This window comes from Doryrhamphus excisus, chromosome 7 (genome assembly GCF_030265055.1).
Source record: "Doryrhamphus excisus isolate RoL2022-K1 chromosome 7, RoL_Dexc_1.0, whole genome shotgun sequence".
Classification (NCBI taxonomy): domain Eukaryota; kingdom Metazoa; phylum Chordata; class Actinopteri; order Syngnathiformes; family Syngnathidae; genus Doryrhamphus; species Doryrhamphus excisus.
In genome coordinates, this window is record NC_080472.1 from 22,481,439 (window position 1) to 22,501,425 (window position 19,987).

At 38.7% G+C, this 19,987-nt stretch overlaps 1 protein-coding gene across 1 annotated transcript; it reads right to left on the reverse strand.

Moving 5' to 3' along the window:
- Positions 1–7,105: 7,105 nt before the first annotated feature.
- acsl5 (acyl-CoA synthetase long chain family member 5) lies at positions 7,106–16,990 on the reverse strand. Its single transcript, XM_058078204.1, has 22 exons — positions 16,868–16,990; positions 16,482–16,579; positions 14,458–14,623; positions 14,271–14,382; positions 12,846–12,910; positions 12,669–12,770; positions 12,492–12,591; positions 10,144–10,322; positions 10,036–10,068; positions 9,319–9,370; positions 9,174–9,247; positions 9,015–9,092; positions 8,821–8,955; positions 8,615–8,749; positions 8,461–8,556; positions 8,253–8,325; positions 8,094–8,182; positions 7,911–8,027; positions 7,696–7,839; positions 7,530–7,631; positions 7,378–7,449; positions 7,106–7,266 (listed from the first exon to the last, which is right to left on the reverse strand). Exons 3-22 carry the CDS (start codon positions 14,611–14,613, stop codon positions 7,129–7,131), a joined length of 2,052 nt encoding a protein of 683 aa, XP_057934187.1. The 5' UTR covers positions 14,614–14,623; positions 16,482–16,579; positions 16,868–16,990; the 3' UTR covers positions 7,106–7,128.
- Positions 16,991–19,987: the final 2,997 nt, after the last annotated feature.

The following is a 19,987-nucleotide window of genomic DNA, read 5'->3' on the forward strand; positions in this document are numbered from 1 at the left end:
GACCACTCCCAATTCCTAACATGTCGATATTATGTCTTATAGGTCTTATGTTCTCTTATGTCTACTAGATTGGGTGATATGAGTGTATAACGGTGACTATAGGGGTGTTATTTTATACCTAGAGGGCTCTAATTGAGTTAAATATAGGCGAAATATATAACGACCAAAATGTTATTTGCTCTTCTCAACGAGCAGCAGGTGCTCCATCATGCTAGCAACAAAGAAGTGACGGAAAGAAGTTAGCATGTTAGCTTTTTATCATTCATCCATCCTATGGCTGCACAAAAGGAAAAAAAAAAATCTACAGTATCTGTGGCGGTCCAAATGCATCCGTGGCGGGCCGCCACAAATAAATGGATGCACGGGAGACACAGCATAATGACGTAGTTGTCCATAACGCTCGGCCCGTTACAGAGCACGCTTGTCTGAGACGGTGTCATCAACACCAGGACTCCATTATCAGAACCAGCAAAGGGCAAATACTGATCCAGTCCCACAGAATAAAAGCTCCTTTATCCAAAACACAGTCCGGGTTCTTTAACGGGTTTGATTGTGATCGCCAAGGACAAAAGTGATTCTTTACCACTTCCACATCTCTGCCAGCATCCCTCAACGCGTGCATGTGTGCGGCCCGGAGGCACGACCGAGCTCAAACTGTAGAACCTTCCAGCGTTCCAACTTCTGCTGGACGTGCACCCCGCTGGGTGAGGAACAACCTCTCGTGTCGCACGCCTGCAAACGTGTCACACGCATTGGCGTACAAGCCGCCCGGCGGTGATGCTAACTTGAGCTAATGAGCGTCCCCGTCGTACCCGTTCACATGTGACATCATCACGCTAATGCACATTCAACATCTCCATCATTCCTGTGGCCCGAGCAGGTCATCGCCCTCCATTAGTGGGGATTAATGGACTCCGCCCAGCAACCACCGGCCCATCCAGCAGGTCCTGCTAATGGACACCTTTGCTGGACCAAGTCGGAGGAGCTGGACTTTGGAAATAATGACAAGCGGTGAAGAAGAATGCTGAGACTGCGCTTTGTTGGTGTTTTTCTACAAGCAAAACTCGCTACATAAATACTGCAGTATTTATACTGCAGTATTCGGGACATCTAGGCTATCTTCTGATGTATACCAACAATTTCCGCTTTTTCTGCAATTCCACATTTTCAGGAACATAACTCCAATTCCAAGGTTGGCTTGCACCCTTTTAGTTGGGCGCAAGTTCTTGCCCCAGATGGAGGAGTTGAAGTACGTATCTCGGAGCTGGACTGTTGACCCAGACCTGGGACATGGATGGATCGATGGAAGGAAATTCCAGTTGAACTGCAAATATTCCCAAGTTCCACATTTCTCAGACAATTCAAATCATTCCAACATCGAACTATCCAGCTCATTCAAGACAACGGGACTTCCAATCGCCGGCATTCCCAAACTCCCCAGACAAGGACAATCAAGAAATTAATTGATACATAAATACTGCAGTATTTATACTGCAGTATTTATGTAGTACCATCACCTCAAAAAAATTGATTTTTCCATTTTTCTGTTAAATAAATAAGAATAATAATTTTTTAAAAAAGATAAGTATAAGTAGAGAGTGGACAGTCCTGTGTTTCTCAAGAAAAGAGATTACTTCAAGAAGTACCTTTAGCATGTTAGTGTTAGGGTTTCTACTGCATCGCTAAGATCCAATGTGATATTTAGTTTTTAAAAAAACTCAGTAGATCCACTGATGGTGGTGGGAAATGGTTATTAGCGACTCCAAACTATGTGAGCTTCTAATTAGCGCCTCGCTCCCCGTATGCACACGCTACAGTACTACACAGACAAGCACTTTTGTTAAATGACTTGAAAGGCGTCGGGCTTCAGCAAGTTTGCGAGCTAGTCCAGCTGCATAGCGGCCCATGTTCGCAAAACAGTCCCGTGTTAAATGCCGTTGATGAATTTAAATATATTTATTTTGCTGGTAGGGAATCAAACTCCAACCACTTCTGCCTGATGTTTGCCTGGTTAGGAATTATAAAGAAATTTTGTTTTCCCTTACACCCAAACAAACACTTCCGGGGACACATTAAAAACACCGTAAACAGAGAAGCAGAACTTAGGAGAGGGCGGAGCGTGTATCGGACCTACGCCACACGCCCATAAAAGGAATCCCGGCAATCTTCCAAATCACAACTACCCAAAAAAAAAACTCTTTGAAACCGAGCGTTCAGAGCAATCCCAAACTTCTTCCAGGGCTCACTTCCAATTGCTAAAACCTCCCAATTAGCTGGATGAAGTAAAATACAAACATCAGGCATTCAGAAGACACATTCAAAGACAGGAAGTACTGTACAGAACATCAACAAGGACCACTCCCAATTCCTAACATGTCGATATTATGTCTTATAGGTCTTGTGTTCGCTTATGTCTACTAGATTGGGTGATATATAGTGTATAAAGGTGACTATAGGGGTGTTATTTTATATCTAGAGGGCTCTAATTGAGTTAAAAACGGCCAAAATGTTATTTGCTCTTCTCAACGAGCAGCAGGTGCTCCATCATGCTAGCAACAAAGAAGTGACGGAAAGAAGTTAGCATGTTAGCTAAACCATTGGGTCCGCATGTTGTTTTTGTTTGGTTGCCAAGGCAACAGCATGCAAGCCGATGGATATCCATGGAGACGACAATCTCCGGGTTCAGTCGTGGAGATTTGGATGGAAAGCAAACGAGTCCTTGTTGGGAATCTTTCATGGAATCATGGAGCACTTGTTGATGGGGAATAAAAGAGGCTCATTTAGACAGGAGAAATACCACGTGCACACACACACACGTGCACACACACACACACACACACCAAGTGACATAAAGCAGACACCAAAACATGAGTCACTTTGACTCACAAGCCGTCTTTGTCCGTGGACCACCGGGTCAACAAGAGAGACCACTTCAGGGATGGACATCATAAACACCCGATTGTGCGGGATTGATTGTTGATTGATGGAATCTTGAAGAAACCGGGAGAAAAAAAAACTGACACAACATCCGGACTATCAGTCAGAACATTCCATAAATTCCAGGTTTTCCCTGCAGTTTCACATTCTCACTGAAGACCAACTGACACAAGGAACACATCCGAGTACATTTCTCAAATCGATTCCAACCGTTCCATGATCACATTCAGGAAAACACAAATTCCCTTTGAACTTGAGTCATTCCGTCCATGCATATTTCCCAATGGATTGAAAACATTCCGATGTCAAATCTTCAGCTCATTCGGGACATCTAGGCTATCTTCTGGTGTATACCAACAATTTCCGCTTTTTCTGCAATTCCACATTTTCAGGAACATAACTCCAATTCCAAGGATGGCTTGCACCCTTTTAGTTGGGCGCAAGTTCTTGCCCCAGATGGAGGAGTTGAAGTACGTATCTCGGAGCTGGACTGTTGACCCAGACCTGGGACATGGATGGATCGATGGAAGGAAATTCCAGTTGAACTGCAAATATTCCCAAGTTCCACATTTCTCAGACAATTCAAATCATTCCAACATCGAACTATCCAGCTCATTCAAGACAACGGGACTTCCAATCGCCGGCATTCCCAAACTCCCCAGACAAGGACAATCAAGAAATTAATTGATTCACGATGTGTAGTACTAGCTGCATGGCGGTTGAGTGGTTAGCATGCACCTGTGTTCAATTCCACCCTCGGCCATCTCTGTGTGGAGTTTGCATGTTCTCCCCGTGCATGCGTGGGTTTTCTCCGGGTACTCCGGTTTCCTCCCACATTCCAAAAACATGCTAGGTTAATTAGCCACTCCAAATTGTCCATAGGTATGAATGTGAGTGTGAATGGTTGTTTGTCTATATGTGCCCTGTGATTGGCTTGGCTGGCCACCAGTCCAGAGTGTACCCCGCCTCTCCCCCATAAAAGACAGCTGGGATAGGCTCCAGCACCCCTGCAACCCTCATAAGTATAACCGGTTAAAAAATGAACGAATGAATGATGTGTAGTATTCTGGTCACTGGGCAGCAGCCATGACAAAAACACTGTGAAAAAGGCTATCCTCCCATGTTGTGTGGAAGTGGTAATTTTTTTTAAGTTTCAAAGAAATACTGTAAATTTGAGGCTAACGGGTTAGCTTGCTACCAAGCGGCTGTCATGAGTCCCTGCAGCATTAGAGTTGCAATGTGTTGTCAACAAGGAATAATAATAATAATAATAATAATGTTAAATAATGTTCAAAATGGATTTAGAAAGTCATAACAGGATTTCGATGCAAGAACAAAAATATTATAATAGTACTTTCATTAGTACTTCGGAGACATAAATACAAATGTGGGTTTATGTGATACTATTTTTCGCACTTGTCGCTAAACCGGTCGGCCATTTTTGTCAGGCATCCACGCCGTTATTATGGCGCCATCCGAGAGCACAATCGAGCGCGTTGTCCCGTCCCAACAAGGTGACACTAGCTGGCCTGCGCTGAACTGGTGTTTACTGGTTCCATGACAATAGCCGGCACGGAGAGGCACTCGCCACCAAAGCGATGCGCTGAGTCAGCCCAACCCGACTTTTCTCATCACAATGAGGGGCGGGGGCGAACGGGTGGGGTGAACGGGCGGGGTGGGGGTAGACTTTGTGAATAGCTGCCACAGCTTTTGTGACCTTTCAGAGCGGCGATGAAGGGCCGATGAATGACTTACTTCCTGCTTACATGTCATCAACGTGTGGTCTGTTTGCTCTTCGGCGGCGACACGGGTGGCGTCAGGTGATGTTTGCTCGCTTGCACGCCGTCGTGACAACAGGCGGCTATTAGCTGGAGCGCTGTGGTCAACCATTAATGGGGGCACGCTGACAAACGCAGCGCTTTGGTGTGTTGTTGTGCGTGACTCTCGACGGGGGCGGCACCCTCGTAGCTTCTGCCTTTGTACCAATGACACTTTTACGCCATATGCAAATGTATCCCAACGCATTCCACCGACAGGAAGTTCAAAAGGGAAGAAAATGCGGCGTGGTCCCGCCTCCGTTGCGGTGCCTGTGCACTTGTCATGTTATTCACGCCAAACTTTCCCAAGCATTGACAACAGGATGGGGTTTCCCACAACATTGAAAGCATCATTAGGCTCCACTGCAGTCCAAGCTCTCCTTCATTAATTAGGAGGAAGAGAAAGTGAAAAGTATCAACAGATCGGTTCTGGACACATACACAATGCCTGATTCTAGAACCCAATGTCAGGAAAAACACACGCAAACAAACTTTTCACCTTAAAGGCAGCAACAAAACAAAAACAAAAAGGTCTTTCCTGCGCTTTTATCTTTAATAGCGACAATAATAGTCTGTCAACAGAATTAGTATTGCCCAAGAAATAAGGTTAATGGCACACTGTGGTCATAATTGCATGTAAAACTATGGACAATGACTCCATTAGACTGGATGTGACCACACACACACACAGTGTTACGCAAGAACAGTGATGATTAACCACAACTACAACCACTTTGCAGCATAACTAAATTAGTATTTTGTGTCAAATTATACCACATTTATACACTCTGATGTAATTTTGCACATTAATTAAAACAAAAGCGCACATCATGGAATAATTTCATGCTATATTAGCTACAGCAGCATAGCATCACCCTCCATAGGCTCTTAAAGACATGCTAGGTTCAATGACAGCTAGGTAAAGACCATGAACAACATCTAACAATCGTGTCGAAAGTCAAAATAAGTCATGTCTAACATCAATGGCGTTGATTTGCTGCCCGTTGCCTGCTTGAGAGGATCGTACAAACACTAATTCATGTCATGGATTCCATTCAAAGACGGCTTGGTTGACGAGGATGTGTTTAAAGTCTTATATCGCCATTTCCATGTTAACAAGCTATAAGTGGTGCTTCAGAGGAGTCTCTTCTTACCTGCTGACGGCGGGCACCTGTGGCGGGAGAAGCCATGTTGGATCCCGGGTGAGTCCAACCCCGACAGTCAAATCAATAAATAAATAGATAAATCCACGCGTATCACAACGCCGGAATCTCGGCAGGACCACCGGGAGGACCGAAGCGAGACAGCCCGGAGTGTGCCGAGGCTGGCCGGCGGAGGAGCGACTTCTACTGGGAAAGTTGACCACCCCCACTCGGGGTCACATGGAGCCTTCAACACTAGCGTGTGACGTCACACACAGCGGGCTTCATCGTTGTCGTTTGTTTGAATTGTTTGAATAAAGTTACGTTTAAAATAACAGTCATCATTCATACAAACTTTAACTATTCTGATGTCTAACTTAGCAGGGTACTATAAAAACATATTTTTCATCTTTTTATTGTCGTTGCAACTGACCCTTCTGTATTAAAAAATAATTCCTGATGATAAATCGAATTTACGAGATAAAAAGTCGAAATTATGAGATACCAACTGCGCATGTGCTGCAGGTGCCGTCTGTTTCACAGTCGTCTTCGTCACTTAGCAAAATAGCTGGACAATTGTGAACAGCCACATCCTTATTTTTATTTTTTTTGTATTGTTTGTTTATTATTTTTTATTTATTTATTTATTTATTTTATTTTTATTAAATTATTTATTTCCATGCCTCAAAATTATTTCCAATGTGCGTTTGCTTAGTACAATTCCATGCCAAGTCACCAGCAAATGAAGTATTTCATCACTTGTAAAGCCACACTTAAAGTACTCCTCAATGTACTCACTTTTCTTCTCATTATTGACTTTTTATCTCATTATTGTGATTTTCTATCTCATAATTTCGACTTTCTCTCAAAAGGGGAGTACTTCCTGTCTCAAGGGGAAAGAAACAAAATAATGAATACATCAATATAAGTGTAACGTTTCCCAGCGATAAATAAATGCACTGGAAATAAAATAACTGGTGCTCAAACGCAACAGTTGCTGTAATGAACCAATGTCACCACATGAGGGCACTGTTGGGCATTTTTAATTAAACACGCACACTGGTGTAATGGTACATGTACAAGTGACTTAGTATCAATGCACTGTTAAAAGAGTTAAATTTTAATAACTCCTATAAAGGAGTGAGATGTTTTTATGTATGATTTAAAAGTTATATCTTGTAAAAATGAAAAAAAAAATGAGACTTTGGAGTCAAGACAACTTTCCTAGCATTTTATTGCGAGTTTGCATAAAGCTGGTCGATTTGCACCCTGAAGAAATCCTTGAGGTCGGCTCTCTTGGCTTTCAGCGTGGGGGTCAGGAGGCCATTTTCGATGGTGAACTGTTCCGGGTGGAGATACACGTCCTTCACCTGAGCAGGAGAACATTATTATTATTGGAGGTTGTTATTGCTAAACAGAAACTCATTAAAGCAACCTGAACATGCAGTAATTACCAAACGAACTAATTACAGGTGTGTTACCTGCTCAAAGGACTTCAGTCCCGCTTCTTTTCCCAGATTGATCATGTCAGACAGAACAGCTTTCTTGACCTCCTGCGTGACAAAAACCTTCCATGAAAGCGTTCTTGTTCCAGCAGCTGTATGGATAGATGTGCATGGAATCGAACAGTAACCTTGTTTTTGCACAGTTCTTCAATGGAGCCCTGGAAACCCAGATTCTTGGCAAAACCCGGCAACACCTCCGGATCGGGGACCACAACCGCAACCAGGAAGGCCTGGCGAGATCAAGAAGAAGTTGCAGCGTTGGAGAAGCGGTAACTATGGACGCTCCGGTTTTACCTGTAGACTGTCCCCGTGCACAAAGACTTGGGCCACCGGTGCGCTACGCACGTAGATGTTCTCAATCTTCTCCGGCGCGATGTATTCACCCTGAGCAAGCTTGAAGATGTTCTTCTTGCGGTCGATGATCTTCAGAACTCCCGTCTGATCACAGCGCCCAGAAAATTAGCCTTAGCGAAGTTCAGTTAGCAACGTAAACCGATTAGGAACGTTACCTGCAGCCATTTTCCAATGTCTCCAGTGTGGAGCCAACCGTCTTTATCCAAAGCCTCAGCGGTCTTCTCCGGGTCCTTCAAGTAGCCTTTAAAGACGTTGGTTCCTTTGATGCAGACCTGCAATGGCGTCGACCACAATGGTGATTCAGAGATTTGAGAAGCTCCGACAGTCCACAAACGCACCTCGCCTTCGCCGTTGGATGCGAAATAGTTCATCTCTTCAACGTCCGTCAGCTTGACCACGTTGCAAGGCAAAGGAACGCCAACGTGTCCTGACGTAGAACAGTTCACAAGTTCATGAGAAGACCACAAGAACGTTCAACGTGGGGATCGACTTTGTACCCGAAGTGGCGTCTCCAGGCATGGTGAAGGTGCAGCCGGCCGTGCACTCCGTCTGACCGTAGGCCTCGAAGATCTGTCAGTCAGTCACACGGGAAGCAGTGGTTGTCATGGCGACACGTTTAATGTCCGCCCAACTCGAACGATTCGTTTTAGATTCGGAATAGTTACACAGTACATCCACGGAATTCCGCATCAGTGACAGCGTTACCTGGCAACCGAGCGAGGCCCTGAGGAAGTCCAGAACAGAAGGCGAAATGGGCGCCGCCCCCGTCACCATGACTCGAACCCGTCCACCGAGAGACTCCTGATCGACAAGTCGGCCATCATTCACTTCCTGTATGGTTTCTTCCCCGATGTCGTACCTGCACTTTGCGGAAGATGAGCTTGTCCCAAATGCCGTTGTTCCTCACGATTCCGTCCCGCACCTCCGCCAGTTTCCTCTCCACTGCGAAGTTGAGGAGCCATTTTTTGAACGGCGACTTGGCGCCGCTCTGAACCTGGACACGGGAGAACAAAGCGACTGCAGGAGGCGAGTCGTTTAAAACGGCGACGAGTCATTCCGACTAACTTTGTCGTAGACGCGGTTGAGAAGTCGAGGCACGACCGGGAAAATAGTCGGCTGCAGGGTCTTCATGTCGTCGGGCAGCAGCCTAATGTCCCCCTGGAAGAAGCCCACTCGAGCGCCAACGCCATACATGACGGTCTGCAAAGGAACAGGACACCGATACTCCCGTAGGCGTTGAACCGCAACCGACTTCTTACCTGCACCACTCTCTCGAACATGTGCGCCAACGGCAGGAAGGAGATGCTAACGTCCTCAGTGTTCGGAACGATGGACGTCTAGCTCAAACACATTGGAGACCAGGAGTTAGCATAGCAGCTAAACGCACTTTCATTGACTTTTATTTCAAAATGGCAGACCTCAAAGGCTTTGACGACGCCAGCCGCATCGGAGACCACGTTCTCGTGGGTCAGCATCGCACCCTTGGGGTTCCCTTGGAAAACGCCAAATTAGAATCACTCTCGTTTTAGCTAACGTCTCCGGTTCCTCCAGTTCTAAGTTCACCTGTAGTTCCGCTGGTGAAGCAAACAATGCTGAGGTCTTCTGGCTTTGGTGGCTGCGGTGGACAACAGAACATCCTTACAATCATTCCAGAACCTTAGATCAGGAGTGTGCGACTTTCCCGCGAGGGACTCGTAAAGAAACATCTAGCGCTTAAAAAGATCCATCCATAGGTCAGATCTCAGGACCAGCAAAAGCAGGGAAACCCAGACTTCTCTCCAAAAGTTACTTTGTCCAGATCCTCATGTTCCGGAGAATCCATCAAGTTGGGAAAACATTTTCCGATTAAAAAGATCCATTCATATTCTTCGGCTTATCCGAGGTCAGATTTCAGGACCAGCAAAGCATGGAACCCCAGACTTCTCTCCAAGGTTACTTGGTCCAGATCCTCCTGGTCGACCCCAAGATGTTCCCAGGTTGGGACACTCTCAAACTGTTCTGGTCTCTACCGGTCATACGTGCCCTGAACACCTCCCCAAGGAGGCGTCCGAGGGGCATCCTGACCAGATACCTGGAGCCAACTCATCTGCATTCCCAATGCTGAGGAGCAACGGTTCCTCGGATGACAGTACTTGTCACCAACTCTAAAAAACCGTAGAGCCCAGAAAACCAATTCTGGCCGATTATACCGAAGATCTTGTCTTTCGGGTCACCATCCATCCAAAGCTCATGACCAAAAGTGAGAGTAGGAACGGATGGACCAGTATACCGAGAGCTTACCACTGGTTTCTGGAGGTCACTTTTCCCAGCAGCCTGTGGAGAACCAAGAGAACCAGGTTCAATACCAACGGTTGCTGCCCAACGACATACGACCAAAAGCCGCGATACCTCCACATCCTGCATGGACACCACATCCACGCCGCACTTGGCTCCTCGCTGGACCAGGTCCGAGTCAAAGGGATCCATGACCACGACCGTTTTCAGAACCGGAGTGTGGCCTTTCTCGCGGTTCTGCAGCAAAATTTCGGCTTTTTTCTGATTGTCGCAAAGCACCGTGGAGATGTCAGCTGAGCAGAAGACATTTGGAGTCAAATTTCAGAGCAAATTAAAATTAAAGCCGCAAGCAGACTTGAACCGTGACTTTAATTCAGGCTAATTTCATCAAAGTCTTGCGCGAGGGCTAGCTAGATCATTGACTTACGAGCCCAAAATGGCTGGCGGAAACCTTTGCGTGCATCCTGTCCCATTATGACGTCTCCAAATGTGATAATTCATAAAACTGTTGGCAGGGGCAAATTTCTTCAAATTGTAAGCAGGCGCTAGAGACGTTTTGGGGGTTTTGCGACCCCTTGAATACCAAAATGTAACTTTAAATTTTGGCGAGTTTCTGCATGTTAAGGACCTCAAAGATGAGGAAAACCACATCATAGTTTCAAGACGGACTTTGCACATCAGCGGTCTGGACCCAATTAAAGATGCTAACAGCTCACATGAGTCAGGGTTCCAAGTAAAGTCCGTACCTGTTGCTACTGGGTGAAAAATCCAGGAAGTGACCAGATAGCTTCAGGGTGACATCCGTCACACGATACCGCCATTACGACTTGGAGAAGTGTTTACATGCCCCACCCACATCCTATGGCGTAGCCTAAAATGGGTTAGGGTTAGCCCAGGGGTGGGCAAACTACGGCCCGGGGGCCACATCCGGCCCGCCAAGTGTTTGAATACGGCCCGTCCGTTCTTTCCAAAAGTATTTCATTTAAACTCAACATACGAACATCATGGCATCGTGGCCTGAGCCGACCTTTTGATGGTTTTATCGATTTTGTTATTTGATGTGGTCTGTTATTTACAAAGTGCTCCTGAAAAAAGGGACACAAGCATAATGATGATAATAATAATAAATTTTAAAATATTTAAATAAAAATATTTAAATAAAAAATATTTAAATATAAAAATATTTAAATATAAAATGTTTAAATATAAAAATATTTAAATATAAAATGTTTAAATATAAAAATATTTAAATATAAAATGTTTAAATATAAAAATATTTAAATATAAAATGTTTAAATATAAAAATATTTAAATATAAAATATGTAAATAAAAGAAATGTAAATAAAAAAATTAAATAAAAAAATATTTAAATATAAATATTTAAATAAAAAAATGTTTAAATATAAATATTTAAATAAAAAAATGTTTAAATATAAAAATATTTAAATATAAAATGTTTAAATATAAAAATATTTAAATATAAAATATTTAAATAAAAGAAATGTAAATAAAAAAAATTAAATAAAAATATTTAAATAAAAAAATATTTAAATATAAATATTTAAATAAAAAAAATTTAAATATAAAAATATTTAAATATAAAATGTTTAAATATAAAAATATTTAAATATAAAATATTTAAATAAAAGAAATGTAATTAAAAAAAATTAAATAAAAATATTTAAATAAAAAAATATTTAAATATAAATATTTAAATAAAAAAAATTTAAATATAAAAATATTTAAATATAAAATGTTTAAATATAAAAATATTTAAATATAAAATATTTAAATAAAAGAAATGTAATTAAAAAAAATTAAACAAAAATATTTAAATATAAAATATTTAAACAAAAATATTTAAATATAAAATATTTAAACAAAAATATTTAAATAAATAATAGCAGATTACATGACACTTTTACAGATACAATAATACCAGGTGGACTGTTACGTGTAAAATATATATCGTCTGCCCCCCCCCCCCCCCCCGTTTTGTTAAATCGATGCGGCCCGCGAGTCAAAAAGTTTGCCCACCCCTGGGTTAGCCTAACCCTAATCCTCCATCTATCAGGTATCTGAGAGTCAGATTTGGGCTCCTTTGGTCAAATTTCCTTGGATGGGGTTGCCATCATAAGACCCCCATTTTAGCCTAAAATGGCGAGTCCAAACCAAAACAGTCCACTTCCTGGACTTTTAACCCAACATCCTGTTATGATGGCCTTCACCACCAATGTAAACAGCGTAGGTAGCCTTATTGAGGGTTTGTGTTCAAGAGTTAAAATACCAACATTTATTTGGAAAACGACTTCATGCAAGTGAAAAAATAAACATAGCCGTTCTTTAGTGCGTTCGCCTTGGGAACCCACTATCACACAAGACCCCCCCCCCACAGGGACCGTGGAGCTCCTGGACTGGCTGTGTAATCAGCAGCATTCTAGCACAGCGAGGCTCCAATTACCTTGGTCGATAATGAAGACAAGGGCCTCAGGACCCAGGGTGTCGTACAGGGGGACCGCCACCATGGAGTAGGTGTAACAGGCCAGCTCGCCAATAATCCACTATTAGGAAAAAATAAAAATAAAAAAAATGAGCCTCAAGGGTGCCCACTTGGTGATTCCGCTGATGTTTGACTTGCCTCTGGTCTGTTCTGAGCAAAGATGCCAACAAAAGTATTCGGCTCGGCTTTCAGGCCCCTCTGAAGGAGCCCCGAACCCAGATGCTCGGCTCTATCGGACACCTTCCAGGGTACAAGAAAAGTCGCCATTTTCTCATTTGTGCATCAAAATATGTCATGTTTGTTTTGTTTTTTTACCTGTTTGTACCTGAGCCACTGGTACGGCCGCCCTGCTTTCCTGGAGCCCAAACACGGCCCGTTACCTAAAGAGTGGGACAAGGGCCAAAATCAGGAAATGTGGACACTTTGTTACTTTCAGGCGTCACAATGGACATGCAAATATTTTTTAAAAATGCATCTAAGCCTGTCATATGCATATTTGGAGGAAAAAAAAGCATCAATTTTTATCTTTGCTCTTTTTCCAAAACCATTTTAAAACTCCTCCCCTGCAACCTCATTTTTTTTTTAAATTATAACCTTTCAAAACTAATCTATAATATTTTAACTATGACTTATTTTGGTGTTCTGTTCAATTTCTGCAGGTTTAAAAAAAAAAAAAATCCAAATATTTCAACTCATTTTATTCACATATTTTGACTTTATTCCATGTAACTATATTTTCCAAAAATGGCAGCTGAATTTCTTGTTTTGAATTTCAATTTCTTGTATTTTTTTCTATAATAATAATAATAATAATAATTATAACTCAATCCCTCCCACCTCAATTAAGAAAAATATAATAATTATTTTGTACTTTTAATGCATTTTTTAATATAAATTCTAAGCTAGTTAAATTACATTTTCCTACAATTTTCTTTTCATAAAATTGCAACTTAATAATTTATTATTTTATTCTCTTCAAATAGTTTTCCCCAATTTTGTTTTAATTTTCCAGCTATTTTTGCTTTAACTTCCTTCTCATAATTATGACCATTTCCACAAATATTTTCACTTTAAATCTTGTAGCATAATTTTTTTTTTTTTTAATTTTCCCGAAATTGTAACTTAGCTTTTCTTCCAATATTTTCCAACAGTTATTTCTAACCCCTGTTAACCCATGTCAACTTTTATATATTTTGCAAAAATAATGACTTCAGTCATTTGACTTTATTCTTATAATAACATACTGTAATTTTTTGCAACTAAATTATCCACAATTTACAGCAGTTTCATATTTTTAACTATTGTTATTTTCGCTTTTTATTTTGCATTCATTCACAAAACTGACATTTCTAACAAATGTTTATTTTTTTCCTTTCATATTTTGACTGGTAAAATTAGCGCAGATTTTTTTTTTTTTTTTTACAGCTTTGAACTTTTGATACATTTTTGTGGCAATTTTTTTTCTTCACATACAGAATAATTTATTTCATATTCTTTTTTTTTTTTTTTTTTTTACATTGATACATCCAATGCAATGCAATGTAGGTCCAGCAACCTTGGTTAGCATCATTGGTCCGGGCTCTAACCAAAACATATTCTAACCAAGTTGATTTTTCTCATTTGTTATTTATCTGCAATAAAAAGTGTTGTATGCATGTAAACATTTTTTTTAAACATTATTTATTGATTTTTTTTATCTCAAAGCTGTTCCTTGTTCTGCGAGCGTGATAAAAACGTCACCTGAAACTCTCATCCCCCTCTGGAACACCTCATACATGGTCTTGGCGTCATCGTAGTAGTAAGCTAGCAGGTTATTGTTGTCCTTGAGCAAGGCGACCTTCCTGGCTCCGCCCTAAAAGATGAAGATGATGATGATGATGAAGCACCACGTCACAATAAAACAGGACTGAAGGCGTCACTCAATCACCTTGATGCCCGTGGTCTGGCAGTTGAGGTCGGCGGGGGGGCGTATGGGGGTGGGCCTGGTGTTGAGATAGAACAGGGTGGCGGCCGCCACGGCGAACAGCGAGATGATGGCCGGCAAGGGGAGGGGCGAGAAGAGCAGCTGGAAGAGGAAGTCCATGGCGCACGCTCTGCAGAGAGACAAACGTTTCCTAAAAAGAGTCCGCTCGGAGTTCCTTGACGTGATCTCCGGGAATTGGGGTCAAAGTCCGTCTTGCATAAGTCGGACTTCAATCGTGAGAAACAAAACGCTAAAGTTGCTCGCATGCTAAAAGTGCAGGAAGGCCCGGAATGAAGCGACTTAAAGGAGTTAACCTTTCCATGGAATAGCGAACATCGTCATGGAAAAACCTCAGTGAGATCAACTACAGCCATAATTCATAACCGTTTTGTGGTTTAATACAGTAGTAAAAAAAATTGCTACATAAGAAAATTTAACTAAATGAAACTAAATTAAATTAAACTAAAATTAAACTAAATTACACTAAATTAAATTAAACTAAAATTAAACAAAATTACACTAAATTAAATTAAACTAAAATTAAACAAAATTACACTAAATTAAACTAAAATTAAATTAAATTACACTAAATTAAATTATACTAAATTAAATTACACTAAATTAAATTAAACTACACTACATTAAATTACACTAAATTAAATTAAATTACACTAAATTAAATTACACTAAATTAAATTACACTAAATTAAATTGAACTAAAATTAAACAAAATTACACTAAATTAAATTAAACAAAATTACACTAAATTAAATTAAATTACACTAAATTAAATTAAAAACAAAACTACACTAAATTAAATTAAATTACACTAAATTAAATTAAAAACAAAATTACACTAAATTAAATTAAAAACAAAATTACACTAAATTAAATTAAACTAAATTACACTAAATTAAATTAAACTAAATTAAATTAAATTAAATTCAATTAAAAAAGCAGGAAGTGAACAAATGTAACAGTTACTGATTGTAAAAGTACCGGATGGAGGGGTAGGATTTAATAAGCTTTGCTTCTTCCTACTCCTTTTGGACATGTGGAACTGGGAACTGATTATGGGATGCACTCAATTGGAATCTGATGCATGTTCAAATGAAATAAAAAAACATTTAAGCCGAAAAATGACAAACAAATAAGGCATTCAGAAGAGACATTCAAAGCCGTGATTGCGATGCTACACTGGTCGCTAGGTGTCGCTAAGTAAAAGTACGCCAACGCTTACGTGTCTGACTATATTATTGTGTCATATTGCTGGCTACCATATTGCGCCATCGGAGCATAAAGGTGACTATAGGGGTGTTATTTCATTTACAGAAGGCTCTAATGTTAAATAATTAAAGCCTACTGTATAAATGTTACATTTGGATATGAACGCACGTTTACACCATTCCCTAAGGATGCTGCATAACAACCCCGGACCAAGCACGGACCCCTGCGGGACACCACAAAGCACTCTTGAAGCAAATTAGTGCATATACAGTAAACCTGGGATATATCGGATTCAATTGTTCCCACTGGTTTTGTCCGATATAAGCGAAATCCGTTATATGCGTATACCGGAAAATATCGGATTTATATCCTGTATATGCGTAAATGGGATTTTATCCGGTATAAAAAGGCACTTCCTTGACTATGTTTCCAATGTACCTGGACGCGCAGGCAACGCTGCAAACGACGTCGTATAGCGGCCTGTCACCATTCGGCGAATCGGAGCGCCACGATGCGGCCATCCGATATATGCCAGGGAAATTTCATGGAAATGCATTGGAACGGGAGTGGAGATTTTATCCGAAATAGGCAAAATCCGTTATAAAAAAATCAGATATATGCAATTAATTTTTATTGGAAATGCATTACAGAAAAAAATCGCTTCTTTTTTATCCGTCCGTTGTGAGCGAATTTCCGATATATCCGAGTCCGATACATCCGAGGTTTACTGTATTTAGTGATCTGATAGAGAAAACGCTTACCGGTGGCTGGTCCGTCCCCAAGAGCGTCAACACGCAGCAGAACGTCTTCCTCGGCTCTACGAGTTATAGCACTCCCAAGCGGGACCTTTGAACTTTGCCTGTTGTGATAAAAAAAAAAAAAAAAAAAAAAAAAAAAAAGCAGCACGATAATGAGTCGATAAAAAGGTCATTAATGGGAAAGGAATCATTAAGGAGTTAGGTTGTTTTATGAAAGCGATGCAGAAATAGCTATAAAATTAATATTTTTAAAAAGTCATCATCATCATCAACATTGGCCTATTTTCATTGATTTTAAGTAATTGCTTATTATTATGGGATGCAACAAGGCCTTCACTAGCCGGGACATGCCCAAATAAAACAAAAGTCCACGTTGATGAGAAGGTTACCTGCTTATTAGCGGAGATGGTTCAGGCCAGAACGGGTAGAAATCCCTGGTGGCAAAGCAGCTAAAAACCTTCCCTGGTAGACACACCTGTGCTCATTAACACCTCAAGTGCACGCAGCTGTGTGTATATGTGTGTGTGTGTGTGTGTGTGTGTGTGTGTGTGTGGCTTCTTTTGTTTTCAATCATCTCCCGCGTCTTAAAGAACTAATGAAATCAGTCCTTTTCCACCAGCGTGTTTGTTGTACGCATTACAAGATGACCTTTGACGGCACTTTTATCAACGCCGGAGATAATTAACCTTTGGAATTTGTTGATAAAATCTCATCAGGAGCATCAAATGCGTCCGTATGATATCTCGTATCTATGACAGGCTTTAAAAAAAAACTTCATAAAGCAGAGCAGAAGCGCTATTTGTTGTTTAAATGAGGTTTTTAGGAAAAAAAAAAAAATAGAATTTGGGTTTAAAGCAACGTGTCAATTATGTCTGGTGAGGAACATTTGGACACTTCATTAGGTACACCCCAGCTGGGGTTAATGTAGCGCCGAATTAGCATACAGCATATGAGAATACAGCTGGAATAGGTGCAGATTCGGGAAGGTCTAGAAAGCTTTCAAAAATGGGAAAAAAATAATATAAAAAATCAAAATATATGTCAAAGTATTAAGAGAAAAAAAATCCTATTCTTATATCATAAAGAAAAATATTGTCAGTTGAAATATTAAAGAAGAATGCATATGGAAAAGTTGGAATATTAAGAGAAACAAACAAAACAAAATTAAGTTGTAATTTCTGGAAAATTAAGTTGTAGAAAACAAAAAGTCAAAATATTATGGCAAGTTATGACAACAAAAAATACTATGAAGAAAGGTGGAAAAAAAACAGATTTTATGAGAAAATATTTTAAATATTACAAACAAATTTTTTATTCTAACAAGAAATATTTACCAGAATAAACGTTTAAAATTATGAAGTTGTCATTTTGGGAAAATTAGTTGATGGGAATATATTCAAATTATTATTGGAATGAAGTCATAATATTAGAGCAAAAACTAAAATTAACTAACTATAAATATAACTAAAATAAATTATAATCAAAATATAAGTCAAAGTATCAAGAGAAAAAAAATCATATATCATCTTATATCATGAAGAAAAATATTGTCAGTTGAAATATTAAAAAAAGAATGCATATGGAAAAGTTGGAATATTAAGAGAAACAAATAAAACAAAATTAAGTTGTCATTTTTGGAAAATTAGGTTGCAGGAAAACAAAAAGTCAAAATATTATGGAAAGTTATGACAAGAAAATTACTATGAAGAAAGGTGAAAAAAAAACAGATTTTATGAGAAAGAATTCTAAATATTACTTTTTTTTTTTTTAATTCTAAGAAGACATATTTACCAGAATAAACTTTTAACATTATGAAGCTGTCATTTTGGGAAAATATATATGATGGGAATATATTCAAATTATTATGGGAATGAAGTCATAATATTAGAGCAAAAACTAAAATATAACTAACTATAAATATAACTAAAATAAATTATAATCAAAATATAAGTCAAAGTATCAAGAGAAAAAAAATCATATATCATCTTATATCATGAAGAAAAATATTGTCAGTTGAAATATTAAAAAAGAATGCATATGGAAAAGTTGGAATATTAAGAGAAACAAACAAAACAAAATTAAGTTGTCATTTTTGGAAAATTAGGTTGCAGGAAAACAAAAAGTCAAAATATTATGGAAAGTTATGACAAGAAAATTACTATGAAGAAAGGTGAAAAAAAACAGATTTTATGAGAAAGAATTCTAAATATTACTTTTTTTTTTTTAATTCTAAGAAGACATATTTACCAGAATAAACTTTTAACATTATGAAGTTGTCATTTTGGGAAAATTAGTTGATGGGAATATATTCAAATTATTATGGGAATGAAGTCATAATATTAGAGCAAAAACTAAAATTAACTAACTATAAATATAACTAAAATAAATTATAATCAAAATATAAGTCAAAGTATCAAGAGAAAAAAAATCATATATCATCTTATATCATGAAGAAAAATATTGTCAGTTGAAATATTAAAAAAAGAATGCATATGGAAAAGTTGGAATATTAAGAGAAACAAATAAAACAAAATTAAGTTGTCATTTTTGGAAAATTAGGTTGCAGGAAAACAAAAAGTCAAAATATTATGGAAAGTTATGACAAGAAAATTACTATGAAGAAAGGTAAAAAAAACAGATTTTATGAGAAAAAATTCTAAATATTACATTTTTTTTAATTCTAAGAAGACATATTTACCAGAATAAACTTTTAACATTATGAAGCTGTCATTTTGGGAAAATGTATATGATGGGAATATATTCAAATTGTTATGAGAACGAAGTCATAATATTACAAAAACAAAATGTACAAAGATTATTCAATTATTTAAGATGAAAGTTGAAATATTTTGAAAATAACAAAAAACAACAACAAAAATAGAGAAAAAACAAGAGCAAAAAAAAATTTAATATTTTTTCACAAAGCTGAGATTCAGTATTTTAAAAAGTATCATAAAATTGCAACTTAATATTTAGACTTTGTTCTCTTTAAATTGTTTTTTTTCCTGAATTTTTTATTTTTGCTTTAACTTCCTTCTCATAATTATAACTATTTCCACAAATATTTTCACTTTAATCTTGTAGCCTAATTTTTTTAATTTTCCCAAAATTGTAACTTAGTTTTTCTCTCAATATTTTGACTTAGTTAGTAAAATGATAACTGTTATTTCTAACCCCAACGCCGCCCAAATATTTTAACTTTTATATATTTTGCAAAATTATGACTTCAGTCATTTGACTTTATTGTCATAATACCATACTGCAGTATTTTCTTAAAATGTTTATAATTTAATAGCAAAATATCAACATCCTGTCATTTTTCACCGTGTGTACTAATAATAATAATATTTCATTATTTGAGTATTGCACACTTTAATGCACAGAAGTGTTGCGTCATCAAAGTGTTGCGTCATTAAACTGTCCGCCTTTTGGTTCCGCCCCCTCCGCTCCTGTCCAACATCCCCGGTGGGAGGGAGGCTACTTTAAGTCCCGTGGCGTCAAGCCACTCA

What these genes read in the sequence shown, in the direction of transcription:
- acsl5 (XM_058078204.1), bottom strand. Translation starts at nt 14,613, where the DNA reads ATGGACTTCCTCTTCCAGCTGCTCTTCTCGCCCCTCCCCTTGCCGGCC. An exon ending in GCGTCGTCAAAGCCTTTGAG is followed by an intron (nt 9,093 to 9,173) that starts GTCTGCCATTTT and finishes TGTTTGAGCTAG; the next exon opens with ACGTCCATCGTTCCGAACAC. An exon ending in TGCACGGGGACAGTCTACAG is followed by an intron (nt 7,632 to 7,695) that starts GTAAAACCGGAG and finishes TGATCTCGCCAG; the next exon opens with GCCTTCCTGGTTGCGGTTGT.